At 41.8% G+C, this 21,775-nt stretch overlaps 3 protein-coding genes across 4 annotated transcripts; 2 read left to right on the top strand and 1 right to left on the bottom strand.

Moving 5' to 3' along the window:
• Positions 1-365: 365 nt before the first annotated feature.
• hsd17b1 (hydroxysteroid (17-beta) dehydrogenase 1) lies at positions 366-2,476 on the top strand (the record flags this gene model as incomplete). Its single annotated transcript, XM_080488664.1, has 6 exons — positions 366-462; positions 664-825; positions 917-1,096; positions 1,187-1,280; positions 1,951-2,134; positions 2,321-2,476. 6 exons carry the CDS (start codon positions 366-368, stop codon positions 2,474-2,476), a joined length of 873 nt encoding a protein of 290 aa, XP_080344790.1.
• Positions 2,477-5,332: 2,856 nt separating this feature from the next.
• Positions 5,333-8,792, top strand: LOC308125067 (coenzyme Q-binding protein COQ10 homolog, mitochondrial). 2 transcript variants are annotated; one of them, XM_080488554.1, is made up of 5 exons: positions 5,333-5,615; positions 6,622-6,774; positions 6,909-7,101; positions 7,717-7,818; positions 8,338-8,792. In XM_080488554.1, the coding sequence occupies exons 1-5, from the start codon at positions 5,503-5,505 to the stop codon at positions 8,488-8,490; spliced, it is 714 nt and encodes a 237-aa protein (XP_080344680.1). In that variant the 5' UTR covers positions 5,333-5,502; the 3' UTR covers positions 8,491-8,792. The 2 variants fall into 2 exon arrangements, with proteins under 2 accessions (XP_080344680.1, XP_080344681.1); XM_080488555.1 differs by having other exon boundaries at positions 5,397-5,615; positions 6,658-6,774.
• Positions 8,793-9,122: 330 nt separating this feature from the next.
• mylk5 (myosin, light chain kinase 5) lies at positions 9,123-20,838 on the bottom strand. The gene is made up of 17 exons (XM_080488553.1): positions 20,489-20,838; positions 16,970-17,119; positions 16,007-16,159; positions 15,719-15,895; positions 15,249-15,284; positions 14,177-14,304; positions 13,920-14,073; positions 13,535-13,846; positions 13,343-13,451; positions 12,053-12,256; positions 11,758-11,975; positions 11,534-11,657; positions 10,332-10,484; positions 10,132-10,261; positions 9,962-10,049; positions 9,718-9,858; positions 9,123-9,579 (listed from the first exon to the last, which is right to left on the bottom strand). The coding sequence occupies exons 1-17, from the start codon at positions 20,610-20,612 to the stop codon at positions 9,377-9,379; spliced, it is 2,604 nt and encodes an 867-aa protein (XP_080344679.1). The 5' UTR covers positions 20,613-20,838; the 3' UTR covers positions 9,123-9,376.
• Between the last annotated feature and the right edge of the window lie 937 nt (positions 20,839-21,775).

The raw sequence follows: 21,775 nt of genomic DNA, 5'->3' as shown, positions 1-21,775 counted from the left end.
CATCTAGTGTTCAACTTGTGTAACTTTAGTCAAAGTTTCCAGTGAACCAGGACCACGGTTAAAATTTGTTTTATTGCACTGGTCATTCCATCCCACAGGTGTTGAAGACACAAACTCCCCAAATCTGCGGAAATAGCTGCTCTTTCCCACACGATTCAAGGTCAAGACGACTAATCGAAGCCCTCCAGGTGTCTGATAGCGGGTAGATGTTTACAATCAATTGGCCTTGTGATAGTGCAAGACAAAATACCAATGGGTGAAACATTCTCACACCTCCTTCCCAACATCCGTTTCATTTGGCGATGCACCCTCTGGCGGGTCGGAGCTGCTGTCAGACAGAGGAGGACGTTGGCGAGCCAGGCTCCATGGACAAGAAGGTGGTTCTCATCACAGGCTGCTCCTCTGGGATCGGCCTCAGCCTCGCCGTCCGGCTGGCCTCCGACCCCAACAAGACCTTCAAAGGTAACAAAAAACCTGACACACATCTTGTGAAACGTCCCTTCGCAGAGATTTGGTTCAAGAACTGTATTGGTGTCGACCTTTAGAGCAACTCCAACGTGACTTGACATATCATCATGTCGACTTTCTTCAGATCATTTACAGTCCAGTGTGTGAATTCCTTCTTTATATCAACGTTACAACATTGCACTTGTTTCTGTTCAGTCTATGCCACAATGAGAAACCTGGCCAAGAAGGAGCGTCTCTTAGATTGTGTGAAAGGGCTGCACAGAGACACACTGGACATCCTCCAGATGGACGTAACCGACCAGAAATCCATCCTGGATGCAAGAGACCGAGTTGTGGAGAAACGGGTTGATATTTTGGGTAGGTTCCTTCTTCACTGCGGCCTCATGACGGCTGGTTTAATTAACAGTGTGACCTGCAGGCTTAATAGGCTTTTCCTTGTCGTTTGCAGTATGCAATGCTGGTGTTGGCCTGATGGGACCGCTGGAGGCACAGTCTTTAGACTCAATGAGGCAGATTCTGGAGATCAACCTTCTGGGGACTGTCCAGACCATCCAGGCTTATCTGCCGGGGATGAAGGCACAGGGGCAGGGCCGCATACTGGTCACCGGCAGCACAGGGGGGCTCCATGGTGAGACACACTGACAGATGAGAACATAGAAAATGTCGGCAATGCGGAGCAGGTGCAGCTTTTATCATAAACCAGTCACTCTTCTCGCAGGTCTTCCGTTCAACGAGGTGTACTGCGCCAGTAAGTTCGCAATAGAGGGCACGTGTGAGAGTTTGGCTGTTCTCCTGCGACACTTCAATATACAGTGAGTGTAAACGCTTTATGTTCTGGGTTTTATCATAAAGAATGGCAGTCACACATCTGGCCCGCGGTCCATTACAGGCCTGCAGGAACACACGATACGGTCGGTGGGATCAGTGGGAAAACATTAACCTACATTTTACAATGAGAGTATTTGTTGTTCTTTATTTGTTTAGTGGGGATCTCAGTCACCAAACAAGAGCCAGTTAATCGGTGAGAATAGTGAACATACTGTGACCTGAGCCAAGAGATCAGATGATACAGATTTTAGCTTTAGGGGGTGAATTTCTGAAAATGTGCATGCTGAAGGCCGCACCTCAGTGCAACGTGCAGTGACAGGCCCATCTGACCGGATTCCAGGCCGCGTATTTTTTGTGCATTTACACTGTGGGTTTTTTTTTTACCAAAATGCATTGTTGAAGACAAAATAATGTTGGAAATGCATTTAGAATATGAACTTGTAGAAGTAGATTCTCACGTGATGTCTTCACTTCTTTGCACTCAAACAGAGGCTCACATTCACAGTCGTCCTTTTTCAGAGGTAATTATCATGCCATCGCTTCATTAGTCAAGAACCAATTGGCTCCCCTGTCTTAAGGAGTAATTGTGAGTCAAACGCCTCGAACTGAATAAGTTTTAAAAGACACGTATTGACTGAACGCTTCGTCCTGCAGTGTGAGTCTCATCGAGTGTGGCCCGGTCAACACCGACTTCCTGGTCAACCTGCAGAAGGCGGAGCTCGGCGACGTCGCTCTGCAGCAGGTCGACACTCAGACTCTCAGTCTTTATGAGAAGTACCTGCAGCACTGCAGCACTGTCTTTCAAAACGCCGCTCAGGACACCGATGACATTGTGAAGGTTTGTCCACAGTCTACAACAGACAGTGATCACTCTTTTATTAGTGTAGAATCAACATACCGACGCCTCTCTGATCATTGGGAAACAATAAAGCGGTGTTTTGCCATAAATGTGCCAATAAATGTGTGTCAGTGGGTGAAATCTTATATTTCTCTCTGCCCCTGTGTGTTTTTTGTGTCCTCTCAGGTATTCTTGGAAGCCATCGTGTCACCCAGCCCTGCATTCAGGTACTTCACCAGCGGGGTCATGCCGCCCCTCACCAAGCTGAAGATCACAGATCCCGATGGACTGCAGTACATCAACGCCATGAGCAAGATGATTTTCACACAGGAGGAGCAATAATGTTGCTCCCATCTTTTTCTCTCTCTTTTTTCTTTTTTAAACCAATGTGCAGACGTTTCTCTTCTTGTGTGCAGTGATTATTCATTTGCTTCTGTACCTTTGATCAACCAAATAAAGTCAACTCGTTCTGACTCACTGTGGCTTAACTGGAAGAGGCAGAAGGTTTCAGGTTTTGAGACGTCACAATGTTTCACGAGGCTTTTCAATGTTTTGTTGTTTGTTTTTCATGAGGTCAAAAAGAAAAGTCGTACTCGTGTCACAAAAAAAAAAGCAAAAAAATCCTAAGAAATACTCAGAGAAACACCTCCTTAGAGGACTGAGATTGAATACCTTGATTGATAATATTTGACAGATTTATTCACTACATTATTAAAACATGTCAAAAATATACCTTTGGTTAGGTATTCTATTGTAGATTAAAAAAAGAAGAAACACATCAATAAAATGTCACATTTAAACAAACTGATGAAATATTTTTAAATATATTTACTCTGTTTCACAATGACAAGAACACACAGACATAGAGGAAATTTACAAATCCTTGTTTAGTTAACTTTTAACCTCGAAGTACAAGGTCGCTCTGACGCCCTGCAGTGAGTTCATGTTGCCACAACAAATGGCAATACAATGACGTGGCTTTTTTTGAGAATAAAGTGCAAGAAAAGGCTTCATTCTTATAATCTGCAGTCTCTTATCATTTGATCTCATGCTGTTGTATCTTATGAACGTTGAAAGTTCAGTATCGAAAGGTTGAATTGAGACAATCAATGTTAATATAAGGCATAAAAATGTGAATTACCCTCAATCACAGGGTGAGCATTGCCAGGATAAACCAGTGACATAGAGTACGATGACCCCATGGAGCCAACAATAAACACGTTGAGCAATCTTGCCAGTATCCTGCGACAATGACAGATCAGAAACAAGAAATGTGAGCCACAACAGCTCAAACAGATTTTTTTCTCTCACAACTTTGCATTTAATTAAAAATTTATTGTGAAGTGTCTTGAAAAGCAGTATACAAATATAATGCGTTGTTGTTGTTATTATTATTATTATTATTATTATTATTATTATTATTATTATTATTATTATTATTATTATTATTATTATTGTTATTATTAAGTAGTGTAAAGAATATCCATCCATCTTCTACAGGCTTCCTACTTTATCCATTACATCCATCAGCTGTAATATGCAATCTTCCTGACTTATTGTCTATTGGTGTGATGTGAATTTTCATGTTCTTTCATTCGTATATTTTCATATTTTCTTCTTCTACTGTTGTGTTTTGATCAGGAAACATGTTCTGTGTTGTCTGGCTCTCAGCTTGGGATACTGATGCCAGGAAGTCTAGCTTCGGTCAAGTGTCAGGTCACGTCTCATCCTGTCAGGATGTCTGGAGGATAGGGGAACCACCTGAAGTCTAGCCAGCTGGTATGCATTGTTTATTATATTATGCAAATTGTATGTGAGCCCTCTCTGGACGATATATAGATGACCAGAGCCCTTGTTCTGGTCAGAGAAGCACATTGGGACCCGTTTCTCTCACCTGATTCGACACTAAACATTTTTATCCAAATTAAGAAGCAATCGGAGAAACGTTTTTGGCAGGCTGATCCCGCGGCTCTCTGCAGACATGGGCTGTGATTCTGATACTCTCAATTTGACATCAAATCCTTTTTATCCAAGCAAGAAGTATCAGCGAAGTTATTCTCATTCTCTTCACACCCAATTGACATCAGGTGTTACCAAACTGTAACTTCATGAATAAAAGACACAAGAATTCTCCGTAACAATTGACTCCCATCTGTGACCTTTAAACCCAAAGAGTCTCTTATTTCAACATGACACAGGTTGTCTTCTCTGTACATCCTCAGGTTACGTCGCTAACCTGTTAGTGATCGGACTGACTGAGCTCCTTAAATCCTTCCCTCATCAAATGTCCTAATTCAACCCTGGACATCCTGAAATGGCTCCTGAGCCACCAGGTCTGCCTGTTACAGCACAGCCTCTTAGTACAGCAGCACTTAGGGGTGCGTTAGCCTCCTAGTCCGTGAGATCTAATCCCTGCTATGTTATTCTACTGATCTGTAGATCATTTTAATTAGAGTAGGGCCGAGGCTCCTGGAACATCTGAATCTGATTTAACCTAGTTATTTTTTCTCTCTTTGACTGACTTATGACCATTTCTTGTCAGTATCAAAGTTCAGGTGCATCGTGAACCATGTGACCAGACTCGACTGCACTCCGGCATTTGAATTCATCTGACTATTATAACACTCGTGTCAAAACTATGTGAGAAAGTTGAGGGTTTGAGTCCAGACTGAGGCTTTCTGTGTGGAGGCTGCATGTTGTTCGTAGGTTGTATGCTCTGGTTTCACAGTCTGCAGAGAGCGTGAATGTGTGTGACTTGTGTGTTTGCCCTGTGGCAGACTTAACCCTTTGTGAGATTGCATCAACTGTGACCCAGAAATGAAAAAAAACAAAACATAAATTGATGAAACTCTGATGTCATGAAATATTGTGCCTGAATTAATAACCTGTTGGATGACATCACATGAAGTTAATGTGAATTATTAGCCCATTTTGTGTATATATGATGCCCATAAATAACCTTTGGCTCAGTTGGTAGAGTAGATTTATGCTTCTAACTAAATATTAAACTATGGCTAGTATTCCTCTTGCTGTACTTTTTTACATTTAACCCAAAATTACAGCCCTCCGCGGACAAATCGCGCTCCAGCGTCTGAGAATGTTCCACGATTTAATTTAACCACAAAACAATCCCAAGAATCCTGGGAATTCTGCGTCTGCAAGGAGGACATGACGTGTGGTCCCCGCGTAACTAAACGAGGGAGAAATAAGGAGCTCAGCGATCTGATTGGCCAGAGGCACCGGCACCTGTCCTGACATCACTGCCCTCCATACAAGCACGAGTGGAGCGCGTCCGCGTCAGTCAGACTGACTCCAGGTAACCACTGCGGGTCTCAGGGAACTTTTCATATACTTTTAAAACAACTCAAATGGCAATGGCGAACAGGAGGAGCACCCCGCTGCTCCTCAGGGCGCTGCTGGACGTCACCGAAAGCCAATCCGCCAGATCTGCGCGAGGAAACATCACGAGAGCAAAACTCAGGTGAGTCACACGGGAACGTTCCCGGAGAATCCTCTCGCCTGTTGGAAAATGCAATCAATATATAGGATAGCGTTTCATGAGGGGAAACGGTGCTGGAAAAAAGGTTGAGAAAGTGTGCGATCATGACGGGAGCTCTGTTCTTCACGGGGGACTGCGCGCGCCCAGCCCCTCCCCAAACTTCACGCTTGATCTCTGTTCAGTGCTGGCCTTAGAAATAACACTCCAACTTAAATATTTACCACTCTACTTCAGTTCTGCTAAGAAAACCATGGAAGAGAGATCCTTTCAGCAAACATATTTAAGAGTCACGTGACACCATATTGTCCTTTCTCCTCTCTTCCTGCAGCTGTGAGACTTTAACCTGCACTGCTCTCAGTAACACCATACAAAGCACACCAAACCTGGACAAACTCATTTTTTAAATGCCCCTAACTTTTTACTTCTTTTTTAATGCTCTTGTGTGCAATATATACTGTTCACAATATCATCTCTGGTAGTATGTAACTTAACGTCACTTTGATCATGTTCTTTTCATGTTATTGTTACTGTTCTTAATGTTTTTTCATACTTATTATTGTTGTTTGTATTCTTTTGCTGCTCATTTATTACTATTCATTACTGCAACAGTGCAAATTCACCCATTGTGAGACAAATAAAGGATTGTCATATTATTTTTATCTATTCATGACATGGATCTGCTATTTTTCTTTTGCGTGGGTAACAGAAAATTTAGTATTTCTTTTAATCATCAACAAGCAGCAACAAGAAAAAAACTATTATCGGTGTTAGAAAATGATTGTGAAGAGAGGCAAACTTGATGTTAGTGTTTCACCGCCGCCTCTCTGAAACAACAGGAGTCATCAGTCTCCAAGAAAAAGCGCCGTGCAAGAGAACAAAAGGATCCAAAAAGAAAAACAGAACAGAACAATACCATTTAAAAAGGAAAATCAGTCTGTCCGTCTTCTATGAATATACTCACATTAGATACTGTGATTCCTCAACTCAGACCCTTTGGTTCCTGTGGGCTCCTGGCAACACGAAGGTCGAGTCTCCAGCTGTGTCCTGCCGCCGCTCTGAGCCCACCGAGCCGCACCTTCATCAACCTCGCTGCTCCCATCGTCACCCGGAGGATGGAGTACAACGAGAGCCGCACCATGGGGTGAGCTTCGCCCTTAAAACGACTAGAATGATTTAAAACAAAACACTTCGACAATATACCGTATGTATTAACAAATTAAAAGATTAAAGCTGTAAACTCATGGTGTATCGTTTCTGTTTTGCGTCTGTGCTCAGGTTCACTCCGGAGCAGATGTACAAGTTAGTGGCCAGTGTGGACCAGTACCAGGAGTTTGTCCCCTGGTGTAAGAAGTCTCATGTCAGGACGGGGAGAAACGGTGACCTCCTGGCAGAACTGGAAATCGGTTTCCCTCCAGTAACCGATCGATACACGTCCGAGGTCTCCCTTGTTCCAAACCACCAAGTCAGAGTAAGTTCTGGTTCTGGAAGATCCAGAAAGTTCATGCTAGAAATATATTATTGTCTCAAGTGTTATAACCTATATAGACATCTTTAAAAAGTCTGTCCACTAATGTTTATTTTAAAAGGAGGACTTTCTGATATTTAGGAAAAGTGGAAAAAAATCTTGGGGATATTTGTTCAAATTTGATTCAAATTGTCTTAGATTAGACCAATGTGTTACATTATTGATGGAATATATATATTATTATGTTTTTAGGGACAAAATACTTGGGTTGTGGTTTCATTTATAAATACTATGGGTAGTGATTGTGTGTGTCAGCTTATTGGTGTGTGACTGGATTGGGATTTTTTTGAGGAATTATTTGAGAAACTGTATAAATAAATATACAAATAAAAACACAGGAAAAGAAGGATATGTGAACTTAATGTTGCTGGAGATGTTTCACGATTTGAAAAAACAGCATTAAAGACATGAAAAATCAAGGCTTTCTGTATTTATATGAAGCAAAATGTGAACTGTAAAATGACTTTAGTCTTGATTTTGTGCTGCTCCAGAACTTAAGGTTGAGAGATAATATTACTTTGTGGTGATTTCTCAACAAGTGTCTCTCTTTTGAAACAGGCCGTGTGCAGCGACGCATCCCTGTTCAGCCATCTTGAAACAATATGGAGGTTTGCCCCTGGAGCCGAAGGTCAAACACACTCCTGCAAAGTGGATTTCTATGTAAGTGTGTGAAATTGAATGCATTTCTAAACTTGGTGTGTAGAGGAAATCACAAGTTTGTGTGAATGAGGACAGGAATATCACTGCACTGACCGGAACTACTTTACATCTAAAGATCCTGATGAATTTACATTTTAAAAAGTTGATCGAATGACTTTGAGACTTGTTTGGAGCCTCCGTTCCAGCACTGTGGTGAATGGTTTACAGACAGAGAGGAAGTGTTGCGTAAAGTCTCATTACTCTCTAAATTTAGTCTTGCGTAGCGCGCTGGTGTGTCTCGTGTCCTGAAATAGTCGTCAGGCAAGGGAACACCGTTAAGGAGCTGCCGCGGGAAGCTTGACCTTAATATAGGCTCAGATTACCTCTCTTCAAACCAGGAAGTGTCGGATCTAAGTAAAGCTTTAAAGTCTAGTTTTTAAAAACACTGAGTTGGCGTTATCTGGTAAAGATTTGCAGTATAAAACTCTGCATGCTCGTGTTTTTTGGAGTACATGAGCATTGATTCTGTGTTTTCTGTAGGTGTCCTTTGAGTTCAAGTCGCTGCTGCACTCTCAGCTGGCCGGCCTGTTCTTTGATGAAGTGGTGAAGCAGATGGTCAGTGCCTTTGAGAAGCGAGCGGCGACACTCTACAGCAGCCAGCAGGGGGCACCACTGAGGAGGCGGTCGGCCTGAGGCAAACTCTTTGACTCTCTCCCTCCAAACACACGGATTCAGAAGCACAACCTGCCGGCCGACACTTTTACTCACGACGAAGCCTCGTTTCCAAACAGGAGACTGGAACTCCTTGTTCTTGATTTCCCTTGCACATGAAAGACTCTTATTTATTTAAAATCCATCAGTTTTACATATTATTTATGTCTTTTCAAATAAAATGTTAAGTTACTGTGGATACTCTAGACAAACAGTTCGAAACTACTGATGAAATCCCTGATTTTATAGTATTTATTTTTCTTAAATAAAAAATGTTATGCTCACTTTTGTTTTGTATTATTTTGTTCCATCTTGCTTTTGTTAATATTAATGAATGATATTCATTAGATTGTACAAGGCAATGGCTGTTACATTGAGCATATGGGTTTATGTTGCCTAAACAATGACCTGAAGCTTTGCTCAGTCAGTCACATACACACCGCAGTCCAGTGAAACTTCTTCTCTGTTTGGGGAACAACTCATTACACAAACTCAAAGATCAAGAATCATTTCTTTGACTTGTCTTTTGACTCGGTTAACTTTTCCTCTTCGACTTTTTTCTGGATGGAAGATAACTCTTCCGTTTTGCCCCGAATGAACATTAAACATGATTTGAAGCAACAAAGGTGCTCTTCATCTCTGAAATTCCTTTATTATTGTGTAATTTCGATCCATACAACTGTACATTTCCCCCCCAAAAAACATGAATCTGTAACAATGTGACTTATTTGAAATGTGACATAAGATATTTTCAGTCAGGCCTCATAAATGTACTGTCTGCATTAGTATTAAAGTATGAATGTATTACACAACGACTGGCAACACTCAACATACAGGCTTTATACATCTTTTAAACATGAAGAAAAATCTACTGAACAGTTAGTTTGGCTGAGCAGAAAGTCTCTCCGTGGTCATTAGTGGCTCTGCAGGTGTAAATATTGCTGTCCTCTGGGACGGCTTTGGCAAGAATCAAGGTGCAGCGCCCGTCTTCTTCATATTCGATCTGCACTGCGGATGACTCCTCCAGCGGCTCCTCACCACACAGCCACACCACCTCGGGGTCGGGGTATCCTGTCATAGTAGATCACAATGATGAGTTTTCCTACAACATGTTGCGATCATCTTCAAGGCTTCAGCGGCTGTTGACACGAGTGTCTCTGCTTTCCCGTTCAGACCCTCATTTGTCACTTGAATCTGCTTTAATCCTACCTGCGAGGTGACACGAGAGACGCACGCTGCACCCCGGAGCCACTGTCTGGTCCTCTAAGCTCTCGGTGAACAGGGGTGGTCCTTGCATCTTGCGCTCCAGAGACTTCAGGGCATGCTCGGCCTCTGGGCTCAGGGGTGAGTCTAGGAAGGAAGGAAGAAGGAGGATTTTAAAAACATAAGTGGGGAAAAGAAGCACGATTTCTTTTTAGGAACAGCTTGAAAATGCAAATAAAGATCGTCTCACCCTCTCCTGTGCTCGTGGGGGATCCACAGCTGTCACTTTTAGACAGCAATGCCATTCTCTTCAGAGCTAACAAGGCCTTGCCAGCTTTCTATTATGCAAAAATATGAGAACATTAAAAAAACAAAAAACAACAACTTCAGTGTGTTAAATGTGTTTAAAGCCTCACTTACCTTCCATTTTTGCCTGGCAAGAAACTTCTTCATCTTTTCTTTTGACAGACTCTTGGTGGCAGCGTGATCTCTGGAATCAAACGCCGCCATCCAGGGGTGAGCGAGGGCTTCTTTACAGGACAGCCTCTGCCTACAGACACAGACCGTTAGAACGAATGGTGCAATGATAAAATGAGGCTGAGCAGGAGTTGAACGCTTACCTGGCGTCCTCCTGGAGCAGGGAGCTGATGAAATGTTTGGCTTCCTCTGTAATATCTTCAAAGCTGTCCTCATCAAACTCCCAATCGGCGGCGGTGACCGAGGCCAGGGTCTCTGCATCGCTGTCACCCTGGAAGGGAGACTCGCCACTCAGCCTGATGAACAGAGCAGAGAGTCGTGTCACTGTGGAGCAGACACGGTCAACGGGTCGCACGTCCCGTCTTCTTACTCTGCAGCCTGCGTGCCAATTCCCATCATTGGAACTCACTGGTTTGATAATGCAATTAGTCATTTTCATTTAATTTGCTACCTTGTGTTGGATGTGTTTGGTCACAATTTGGCCCTGTGGTAGTGAGTATCTACCCCCACTAGGTGGCAGTGAGTGGCTAAAAGTATCAATATTTAACTATTGACTTACAATAAAACCACTCCAGTGTCCAGTTTATATATAAGTGTGTGTCTGACTTTGAGATCAAATATTTGATATTTGAACGTGATTCAAGCCAGAAAAATCTGCTCTCAATGATGCAGATTAAAGCACCTTTTGCTGGAATCCAATGACGCATACACAAAAGTGTTTTGTGCCGGAATAATGAATGAATAAAAGGCTTTCCACCTGAATCCACTTCGGTAGTTTACTTTAGTAAGATCTGGCCTTGTCCTAAGGTAAATAAATGGCTTTAAAGCTTACTAATTAACGGCTCGTGTTGTTTTTAATCGGGTTAAAAAGCTGCTGAGTAAGATCAGCATTCAGTCTTGTGTCGCTTTGTTTCATCCTAACTCCAGAGGGAAATATCTGCCTTATTTTGTCTTTGAAAAAGCGATGCTTTGAGAGTGCTGAAAATGAACCAAGAAAAAAAAACAACTGATTAAAAAAAAGATAAATTTGCAATGAAAGGAGAAAAAGCAAAGAAAAGCAAAACACCCAGGTGATAATTCACTAAAATTACCAGCTGTCTTTTTTTTATTTTTTTATTTATTGTGTGAGATGATAGTTGGTTGACTTGTTATTCCTTCTATCAGGTCACAATACATCTGGCTTTTCCTTGGAAGAAACCGAAACCCACTCAATGGTAAGGCAGCCAAGATATACAGAGACAAACTGGATCTGTTGCACAACAAGACAGAATGCTATTGTTTTATTATCCCCGACAAGCAAGAACCTGAATATTCTCACTACCAACTTTGTGCCGGTGTGACTCACAATATGTAGCAGATGACCCCGATACTCCACATGTCAGTCGCCAAGCACACCGGCTCAAAGCTGATCACTTCGGGTGCTACAAACTCTGGAGTCCCATGCATCACCTTCAGAGGTGTCTTTCCATCTTACAAACCAAAACAAAACAAAACAAAAAAATCACAACTCCATATCAAAGTATAAACAAATGAATCACAAAAATACAAAAAGATCCGTTTATCTCATACCAAGTTTGCTGGCTAGTCCGAAGTCAATGATCTTTATGGAGGTGCCGGCGGCGTCGACGCACACGATGTTTTCAGGCTTGAGGTCCAGATGGACGATGTTCTGCTGATGCATGTACGCAAGCCCCTGCAGGATCTGCTGCATGTAGTTCACACTGGCAGACTCAGTGTGCTCGAAGCTGTCGTCCACGATACGCTCAAAGAGTTCCCCGCCTGCAATACTGCGAAAGAGACGGACCAGTTGAATCACGATACCCTGCCGCCGAATAGCACACTGGGATTTGATCACAACACCTACAGCTCCATGACCATGACCATCTCGGGCTGGTGATCGTACGCTGCTATGCAGTGAACCAGTTTGGAGTGGTGCAGGTGGTTCATCAGCTCGATCTCTTTGCGAGCAGCCTCTCGCTCCTTGGCACGGCGTCCTTTGTAGAACTTCCCGGCACACACGCGGCCGGTCTCCTTGTGGACCAGCTTGAAGACCAAACCAAATTTTCCCCTGATGAAGAAAAGAGTTTATTATTGTTTATTTTGATGTATTAGTTTCATCAGATGAAACGTCACTCAACATTTCACCGCTGTCATTTATCACGGCTGCCATAACCGATGTTTTCAAAACAACACTGGTGTGCAGGACGATGTCTCTACATGCAGAAACGAAATCCTCCTTCCACAGTACTTGGCAACATTTCCCCACCTCCCACGTGAATCTTGACTTTAAAATCTCAAGCTTCCAAGTTCATGTCACAGCCTCAGTATTGCGTAATAGTCTGTCTTGTCTCCGGTCTTCATGAGGTGTTTGTGTTGTGTTTTAGGTTTCATGGCTCATGATCATTTTTTAGTTTTTACCTCGACACATTTCATGATGTGGCTTTGTCCGTGTTGATGTGTTTGTTTTGGATCATCTTGAGTATTGTCGCCTGTGTTTTGTTGTCTTCCCTCTGCCTGAATGTGTCATTCAAACTCTTGCCGGTTGCCAGTTTGTCACATTGTGCCCTGTTATCTCATCTGTGTTCATGTTTTATTGCGTTCACTGTTTCATCTTGGGCTCATCAAATCTTGCCGTTTTCTTTGGTTTCTGATCAGGATTACATGTTTGTGATGCTCCTTTTCGGCTCAAATTGATTCCCACTGTTTTTTCCTAAATATATTGCTTTAACCTGACACAACACAACACTGAGACCTGAGCTGAGATATCGGTGATGCCGCCATGAAAGATAGCCAACGAGCATTAGTCTCAAAGCCGTGCTGTCAGGGTGAGTTTGTTAAAACATTCACATTGTTTGGTGGGGACAGTTCACTGTGTTTTGCACTAGAAGGCGTCATTAAAATCGGCTTTATGTTGAAATTATAGCCATTTTTCAAATTAAATGTTTGGCTTTATGAAAATATTTTCATCACATACACGCCACACCACAACAAACAAAAACTTAATATAAAGGTTATTATGGCTCTATTTTACCACTCAAGATGTAAATTTAGTTTAACAGCGCTCTGGTTTATCTTTTATGATTTGTAGTTTGTCAGAAAATGCCGTTTGGATCCATTTTTGAAAAAAACTGGCTTCAAACAAACCAATACTCACGTTCCCAGTTTCTCCTGCAAATCGTAGTGATCCGTGACTTTGTTGGAGGAGTCAATGGTGACAGAGTTATACACTTGAGGAGCGGACTCATCTTCCCTTTTCTTTGATCCTAGACACACAAATCCAAAACTTTCAATATGACCTGATCAACTGTGTTTTCAAATGAGGTGTCAATCACCCACACAGCCTCACCTTTTTGTTCCATCTTAACCACTGGTGAAACTGGACCTGGGTCGCTCATTCCCACTGCGTTAAAGGCCCTCACTCTGAAACAGTATTCTTGTTGGGGCTGTAGCTCAGAGGAAACCCTGTAAGACGTACTCTTACAATGGGCTGTGAGCTCGTGCCAATCGCCCAGATCAGGAGACGTTTGGTTCTTTACTTCGACCACATAGCCAAGGATGGCACTGCCGCCGTCGTAACAAGGTCCCGACCACGACAGCACGAGGCTGGATGCAGAGACGAGGGAAATAACAGGGCAGGACGCGGGAGGCTCTGGCCTCTCTGGTGGGAAGAGGAGATAAAAGGTTCTCAAGAGGTTCACGGTCTGACAGTTATCCAATGTGCGTTTTCTTACCAATAACAGAAAGGGTGATTATGTGTTGTGCAGAGCTCCTTCGGTCCTTGACTACAATAATGTAGCTTCCTGCGTGTTGTGGTTTAGCCTCTGCTATTGCCAACGTGCTGCTGCCATCTGTGTGTTCTGTCCACAGCTCTGCATCGTCCACCACCTGCAGGGGGCCACATTAAACGGAACGAGGCATAAAGCTGAGGAAAAAGAGGAATTTTGGAAGGGAGAAGCCAGTATTTTCTCGAGGAACCTGATCTTTGCACCTGATCTTTGTTTCGGATCCAACAGGACACCACAGGGGGGCGACCGGTGAAAAAACACGTCAGCCTGGCAGGTTGGCCCAGTTTGACCTCATGGTGCTGTGGTGGGTTTACAAATTGTAACACGGGGCCTGGAAAGGACAGAAGAAAAGAAATGTTTTGACTCAAAGTCCATTGTCCTGTCTCAGTAATTTCATCGAGTGACTGCCTAAAATATCTCAGTGAAAGGAAGTTAGTGGATGTGGTTTGTGAGATAAAGACAGTGGAAAACTTTTGGGATATGTTGTTTGTACGTCAAACGTAAAGACAAACGGTATATCATAAAGCACTAATCACTATTCTTATAAAGGATACATACGCTTTTATTGCAAGCCTTGGGGGAAAAAAAGAAGCTCTGGCTTTAAAGGGTTAATGCACAGTCAGAATAGAAGTGCACTCCTTCCCTCCCAAAACCCTCATTATTGCAGTCAGAAACACAGCAAGTGTCTCAAGTAGAAACAAAATGACCTACAGCACACACGAACAACCAGTCCTTGTGTAATCAGATGTGTTGGTGGTAAAGTCACCTGTTCTTTGAGAGCATGTATGGGTTGGCGGTACCTAACATGTTTCTCACACTCACATCTGTTATTTGTATCCTTAAATAAAGCAAATACAGAATGCATGTGAAGGTCAACCCTTAAATCATATGCAAATATACTGTTATTGTGTCATGAAACCAAAAACTAAATCAGGAAAATAATTCCCATTTAAAAAAACAAGGTTAAAGAACAATTATTTACTTTCTAATCTCTGGCTACGACCTTGTCATACTCATAAAACCATAAAACACTTCAGAAATACCCTGTGCACCCTTAGCAAGCTCTATATTGTGTAAGCCTGTCGTGCTTTTGTTCTGTCAGCCTCCACCCTAAAGCTGAATGGAAGTGAACAATAACTTTAGAGATGGCATTAAAGCCGAATAGCAGGTGCAACTAACCAAATAAAGTTACTGTACATTAATGTGACACAAACATATTTAATAAAGCAAACAAGGGTGGGTAAATACAACGAAGGATTTTCAGGTTTTTCTCACCCCCTCCTGAGTTGGCTCTCTTCTTTGGGATGACTTCTGCAGAGAATGATGAAGTACAGGTAGGTTTAAGTCAGGGAGAACACAGGTGTGGCTCTGGTCAGATTATAGCTCTCAGTTTACACACTAAGCAAGTTTTACTGCACAATGAACTGTCCACTTCCCTACATGGTTTTTACTTGGGAGTGAAAACTTTTGGTGGGTGTAGCAGAAGCATTGTCATGTGCAGTGCTGTGTGATTGGTTGACAAGTGGCCCGGAGAGCCAATCACACGAGGACTGGAAGTGAGTTTCCTTTTCTAAGTATGGCATGGATATCCTGAAAGATATAACAACGATAAGGTAGCCGAGCTATTTCTCACACAGTTTGTGACATAAACAGGAAGTTTAAGTGTGTTCTTCCTCTGTGATGAATAAATGTATGAAAATGTCCCCAAAATTAACAATCAATAGGAGACAGCATTATGTGAGTACCTCTTTGAGATGAGACTGGGGTTTGGTTCTTAGAGCCTGGAGGTGAGGTACAAACGGATTCTCTGAACAGCTCGTCTTTGGAAGTCTGTGGAGACTTTCCGTTTCCCATAATGCTCTGGGACGCAGGACTGGGGATCTTTGAAACACCGTTCTGCACGCCACAGATACTTTCAAAGTCTGCGGTGTTTGCGAAAAAGAGGAAATGGAAAAGACAGAATCAGAAATGAAACTCTTGTTGATCATCGGTGACAATGATTGTAGAGCTTCAATATTCAACTTGTCCCTCACCTCTGATGTACACGGCGGCGCTGCATGACGTCTTCCCCGCGCTGCTCTCTGCCAAGCAGGTGTAGGCGCCAGCATCTTCTGGTAAACACTCCTGCACCGTGAAACTCGCTTTCGTGCCATCGAAGGAAGCGTTCCCAAAACGAGCCACCTCACCTGCCCACAGGAGCAAAAAAGAAAACCCATTCTATTAACAACAACATCCTCTAAACAAGAGCAGATGGACTATGTGCGTGTCAGTTGTAAATGAAAGGCTGTTTGAACAGTTAAAAGGTAGATATGATGGCACATATTGAAGTTACAAGGAACATTTATACCAAAATAAATAAAATAAAATAAATACATTATTATTTTTTAATTATTATTATTATTATTATTATTATTATTATTATTATTATTATTATTATTATTATTATTATTATTGTTATTATCATTTATCTATCTATCTATCTATCTATCTATCTATCTATCTATCTATCTATCTATCTATCTATCTATCTATCTATCTATCTATTTATTTTGTTATTTATTTTGTTATTTATTTAGGTATTTTGTTAGTTAGTTAGTTAGTTAGTTAGTTAGTTAGTTAGTTAGTTAGTTCTAATCTTGTTTTTAATTACATTTTTTGTGTCCACCAACTAGTCTCAGTGATGGCAGGTGTGATTCTGGGAAGTATTTTACATGCAAATGAAAATGTATGTGAGTTAAATGTGGAGAAAAGCGGTTATACAAGCATAAATATACTGTAATCATACTAAAGTAAAACGTGTCTTCACCAAAAGGTGTTTGAATATAGTAAACTGAAGCAAAAACCTACATTTATTTCATTGTATTTGATATTTAACTTAAAAATGACTAAAGTGTACTCTTGTATATTGTGATGAAGATTCCCCGAGGATCAAAACCTTCCGTGAGAATTTCACACCCACACCTCGCGATGCAGCAGTGAAAAGTGTCGCTGCTCACCATTGTGCAGCCACACCACTTTGATGGGCTGACTTCCGGCGAGAACCCCTCGCAGTGCGAAATCGCAGCCTTCGTCCACACTGCAGTCTTGGAGGGGTTCTATGAAGGCCGGCGGCTCCGGGGTTTTGCAGCACGACAGGCTGGTAGATTCTGTGTTTGAGAGACAGATGTGGGGAAAGCAAAGTGACACAACCGATGAAAGTTTTAATGTTGGTGACTTATAATTGCCACAAAACTATAACGGAATGGCAATGTGAAGCATTTCCCAATATTATTTCCTCTGGATTGGCTCTCTCTGGCATTTCTGATTTTCTTCACACTCCCAAATATTACAGTGGAGCCAGGTCGAAGGTCTGCTTTGGATTCCAGGACGTGTAATATCAGGGGGCAAATCTACACTAGAGACGGAAGTCCATGTATTTAGGGGAGTAGACACTGTTAATGTCAGAGGTCAGCCGACAATGGATGGACTAGTTTGAGATGATAGAAGGGCGGCATTAACTGAAATAACCTCCTTGCTACAATCAAGGAAGAACATGTCTGACTATTTAGCACATCAAACCTTGAAGTTGATGGTCGACAGCAGCACAAGACCACGGGGTGCCAACAGTGTTGCCTGATTTTTGAGTTTTCCATCCGATTGGCCTTGTACATAGGGTAGGTTGATCAAGTTTGAGCTTCTATTCATAACATGAACAAGCTTCCACCAACCACAGACGAGACAAACTGCTGTATCCTCTCACTCTTATCACTGGGTCTTTCATTTATAAGAAATGATCTGATCTACAGTACCTCACTGTATTCATAGTATAATCAGTGACTTAATCACTGTGAAATGCAGAAGGATTCGGCTGTGTGGGCTGCACTCTTGGCAGAATGATTGTATGTGGTTCCATTTTTTTCATGGTTAGAAGAAAAAATATAGTGATTTAGTGTATTTCAGAAATCTTGAGTGTATACGGCAAATTCTTCATTCCGCATATGTATATTTGACATATTTCTTCAGAGGTTTCGATTTTTTTCTGAAAAATCAATTAAATGTCAGATCTGGCAACCCCGGGTGCCATTCACGACAGGTAAAAACAAGCAGCCGGGGCTTCAGTTTTGCACGGTCTCAATGGAAGACTGGAAAAACATCGCCTGATCGAATTTGGCGTAAATAAAACAAAACCATGGATCCATCAACACCCATGTTCATCAATTTATGACCACAGCGTACCATCTTCTGATTATTGCTTCTACAGTATCATCCACTATTGTCAGAGAGTATCTTTGAGTTCAGTGGACTCAACAAGCCTCCATAGTCACCATATTTCAGTCCAACAGAGCGTTTTTAGAGATTTAATACAAGAAAAGATTCAAATCCTGCATCAAATGTACGATCCTGACTTAAGAATATTAGACCAAGACTTCTGAGGAACGTTTTCATCACCTTGTTGACTCTGAGCCACCAAGAATGAAAAGTTCTCTAACGGTATAATACTTTGAGTAAATGTCTTCACCTCAGAACAAAGTCTTCTGATCTCTGTTGACATATTTACGCAGACGTCTGCTGAAAGAGCTGCATGGTGAGTACATGAGGTTCGTATTGACGGGCGTCAACATGTTCCTCCACCAAGACGCTTCACACCTCTTTGTCTTTATTTCTGGCCTTCCTCTTACATGCCTTACTATAAGTTCATCACTGCTCAGGAAATGACAGGGCGGAAATCAATTATTCTCTGTACTTTAAAAAACTCGACCTTTGGTCAGTTTAGGTTAAACTCATGTTAGTCGACATGCAGTTCAATTTAAATTGGAGTGGGCCAGACTGATAAAATAGTGCTATAAAACCTTTAAATTTTACTTTAAAGTGATTATTTGTTGTGGTGGAGTATACTGTAGGTGATGAAAATGAGTACAATCTCAACATGAAGCCGATTCTAATGAAACCTTGGCCGGTTTTAGTCCACAGGCTTAGAACATTCTCATCTTGTTTGAGGCTCTGCTTCGCTGAAATGATCTTTTTATATTCAGCCATCTACTGTAAATAACCGTTCTGAATATGTTTCTTATTTTATTCCTACAACTTCCTGTCCAAGTCTTTTTTTTTTTTTTTTCTGAGAACTTATTTTAAGCCTTCCCACCATCAAAATTCTAAATGAGGTAATTTTCCCCCAGAAAATGGTAAAAAAAAATCTCCATCTTTCACCATCTATTGTCTGTGGCCGTATGAAAAGTGCCAATATGCAGTCTAAATCTGAATTTACTGAGGCTCAAAGATTGGGTTTCTGCTGCTGGGTGGGTGTGAGAATAACAGAAAAAAGATCAAATCAAAGTGATAGTTAAAGCCATATGTATAGTGGTCAATAAAGGTGATTTATCATTAACCTTCAGCCAGGGTTCACAATGCTCAGTTCTTCTCTCTACACACTCGTGTTTAATCAAAGCTACTGAATACTGAGTATTCACTACAGTTACACACATGTGGTACTTTAGATGGATTCCTTTAAAAATCATGCAACTGTTTTTTGTTTTTGATTTTTGGAGTATGAAAACCGAAGCCAAAGTTTCAAACGTTGAGCTTTTTTATATGTATTTGAAATGTTGTCATCTTGTTTTTAACATTAGTTTTGCTTTGTTTTTGTCTTCTTCAAGGTATTTCACATCCACTTTCCTTTTCCATCAATTTAACAATCGCTCTTGTAAAGCCCCTTTTCATTCTTCTCTTGTATTTTATTTGTTTGGTGTCCTTGTCCTTGTCATCAGCCTTCCTGTGAATCACTTCTAATTGCATGTTATATTAAAAAACAAAGGTTGATAGATTGATGTCAGTGAAGCAAACTACAGTCACAGGAACTCCAAAAACATTTATATCTGCAGAAAATAGAACCGTGAGGAAAAACATAAACCTCAGAAATGCAAACTTGGCAAGTTTCTTATTCAGTTCCTGGATTTCTAAACAAGCACAAGGTGTAAAGTACAAAGCATGGAAGAAGAATATATGTTGTTTGTAAAACAGTTACATTAAAGGAGCAGCAAATGTACAATGCGCATCTAACTTTTTATGAATTGCCGGTAAATGTTGCATTTAAATTTGTATATGAAATATCATCAACAACAAATAAGCTTTAAAAGCGTCTGGAGATGAAAAGTTTCTAAAACAATAAACATGTTTCTTCACTGCACATTACTGGACAAGCGAAGCACCGGATATTAGAGGGTAACAAACACTGTGTGGTGTGTGAGATTGCACTTTCTTCAGCAAATAAACTCTTTATGACCCCCCTGCTTTGCTTGTCAAAATACTTTAGTCGACTTTTAACCACACTGGACAGACGCTGCTGTGATTACAACTGGAGATATTTCAGGAGTCTGTTTTTGCAGAGTTTTTCCCACACCTTTATCAGGAAGCATCATCATGCTCAGACTTGTCTACTCGGAGGCTGACATTTACAAAAAGAGAGTAAATACGACCAGTTGAAGCCTTTTCCAATGCAAATGCCCCATTTCAGACTCTCCCTGCCGTGCGGCCCTTACCTTCAGCAGTGCACTTGGCGGAGGTCCTGCTGCCAAAGCCCCCCGGTGGAGGTGATGCCCGGGGCGGCTTGATGCACATCCTGAAGGTTGACACATAGCGTTGTTTGCTGCCATCACTACTCATGTCTATTAAAAGAAAAAGAAACAAACCCACGGTCTCTGAACGGAAGAGCAAATAATTCACACAGTCATTTCCCAGGCCGATTATCACACTTCCTTTCGCTGTCACTGTACAGCTTGGCCTTTCTCACAAAACCTCTGTCTGCCTCTCTCTGCTGAGCCAGCGGCGCTCTGCCCTCACTGCTCACACTTTGCTGAACATGTTCTCTCACCCTCCCCTGATCTACTCTAACTCCACCTACATGACAAATCTTTCTACTTGACTTTGGCTGTTTGTTTCTGGGCTGGCAGCTGCTTATCTCTTCAGAACGATTGAAAAGTCATAACCCGCGCCCACAACTCAAACCCAGTTTTTCTTTTTTTTTTGTTTGTTGTCATTGCAAATAGACACATGGCACGCATAAAGAAAGGAAAAGCAGATTTAAAATGTAAAGGGGGTAACAGGGGGCACTTATCAATTCATCCAGCCAAAGGTCGTATTGTGTGCCGTGTGCTGATCTCTCTGTTTGCCCTCTCACTTATCTCTGCTTCTGAACTTTGTAATGCCTGTGCCTTCAGCATTGCAAGGTTCATTTCACGCCTGTGTACTCTCTGGCTCCGATTGTGGACAAACAGACTCGTAAATTGCATGTGGCCTCTGAGAGCCCGCGTCACTACCGCGTGTCCCAGGGCACACATTTTTTCTACAGCAACAGCGTCACTTCAACAAACCCACCGGCTGCTATGGAAACCAGCAGGCGTCTCTGGAGGAGCCTGCCGTTGTTGTTGTTGCTGAGAAGTGAAGAGCTGGAGCTCCACCTGAGAGAAATCACACAGGAGGATTGTTTAAGAGAGGAGCTGAATGTCAGTGACCACTGCAGAGGCCCGTGAGGCGATCATAACAGCTCCACTTCACTCCCTTTCTAAATTCCACATCAGTGATCACACAGAAAAGCCCTGCGAGGGGTTTGTTTTAGTTTCTGTGAGAGGAGAATTCCCAAATCAAACATTCACCACGAGGGCGAACAAACAAAGACATCGTTGGAAGAATATTTTCATGGTGCGTATAAATCTAAAAATATACCTTTTCTGCAATAATAAAAATAAGGAAAGATGTTATGCATTGAGTTTACTTTGTTGTGAATGTGATAAATATTACACTTGACTAAGGAACCACAATATGAAGTA

Source organism: Lipophrys pholis (assembly GCF_963383615.2).
Source record: "Lipophrys pholis genome assembly, chromosome: 19".
Classification (NCBI taxonomy): Eukaryota; Metazoa; Chordata; class Actinopteri; order Blenniiformes; family Blenniidae; genus Lipophrys; species Lipophrys pholis.
The sequence above is the reverse complement of the archived record's forward strand: the minus strand, read 5'-3'. Positions and strand labels throughout refer to the sequence as shown.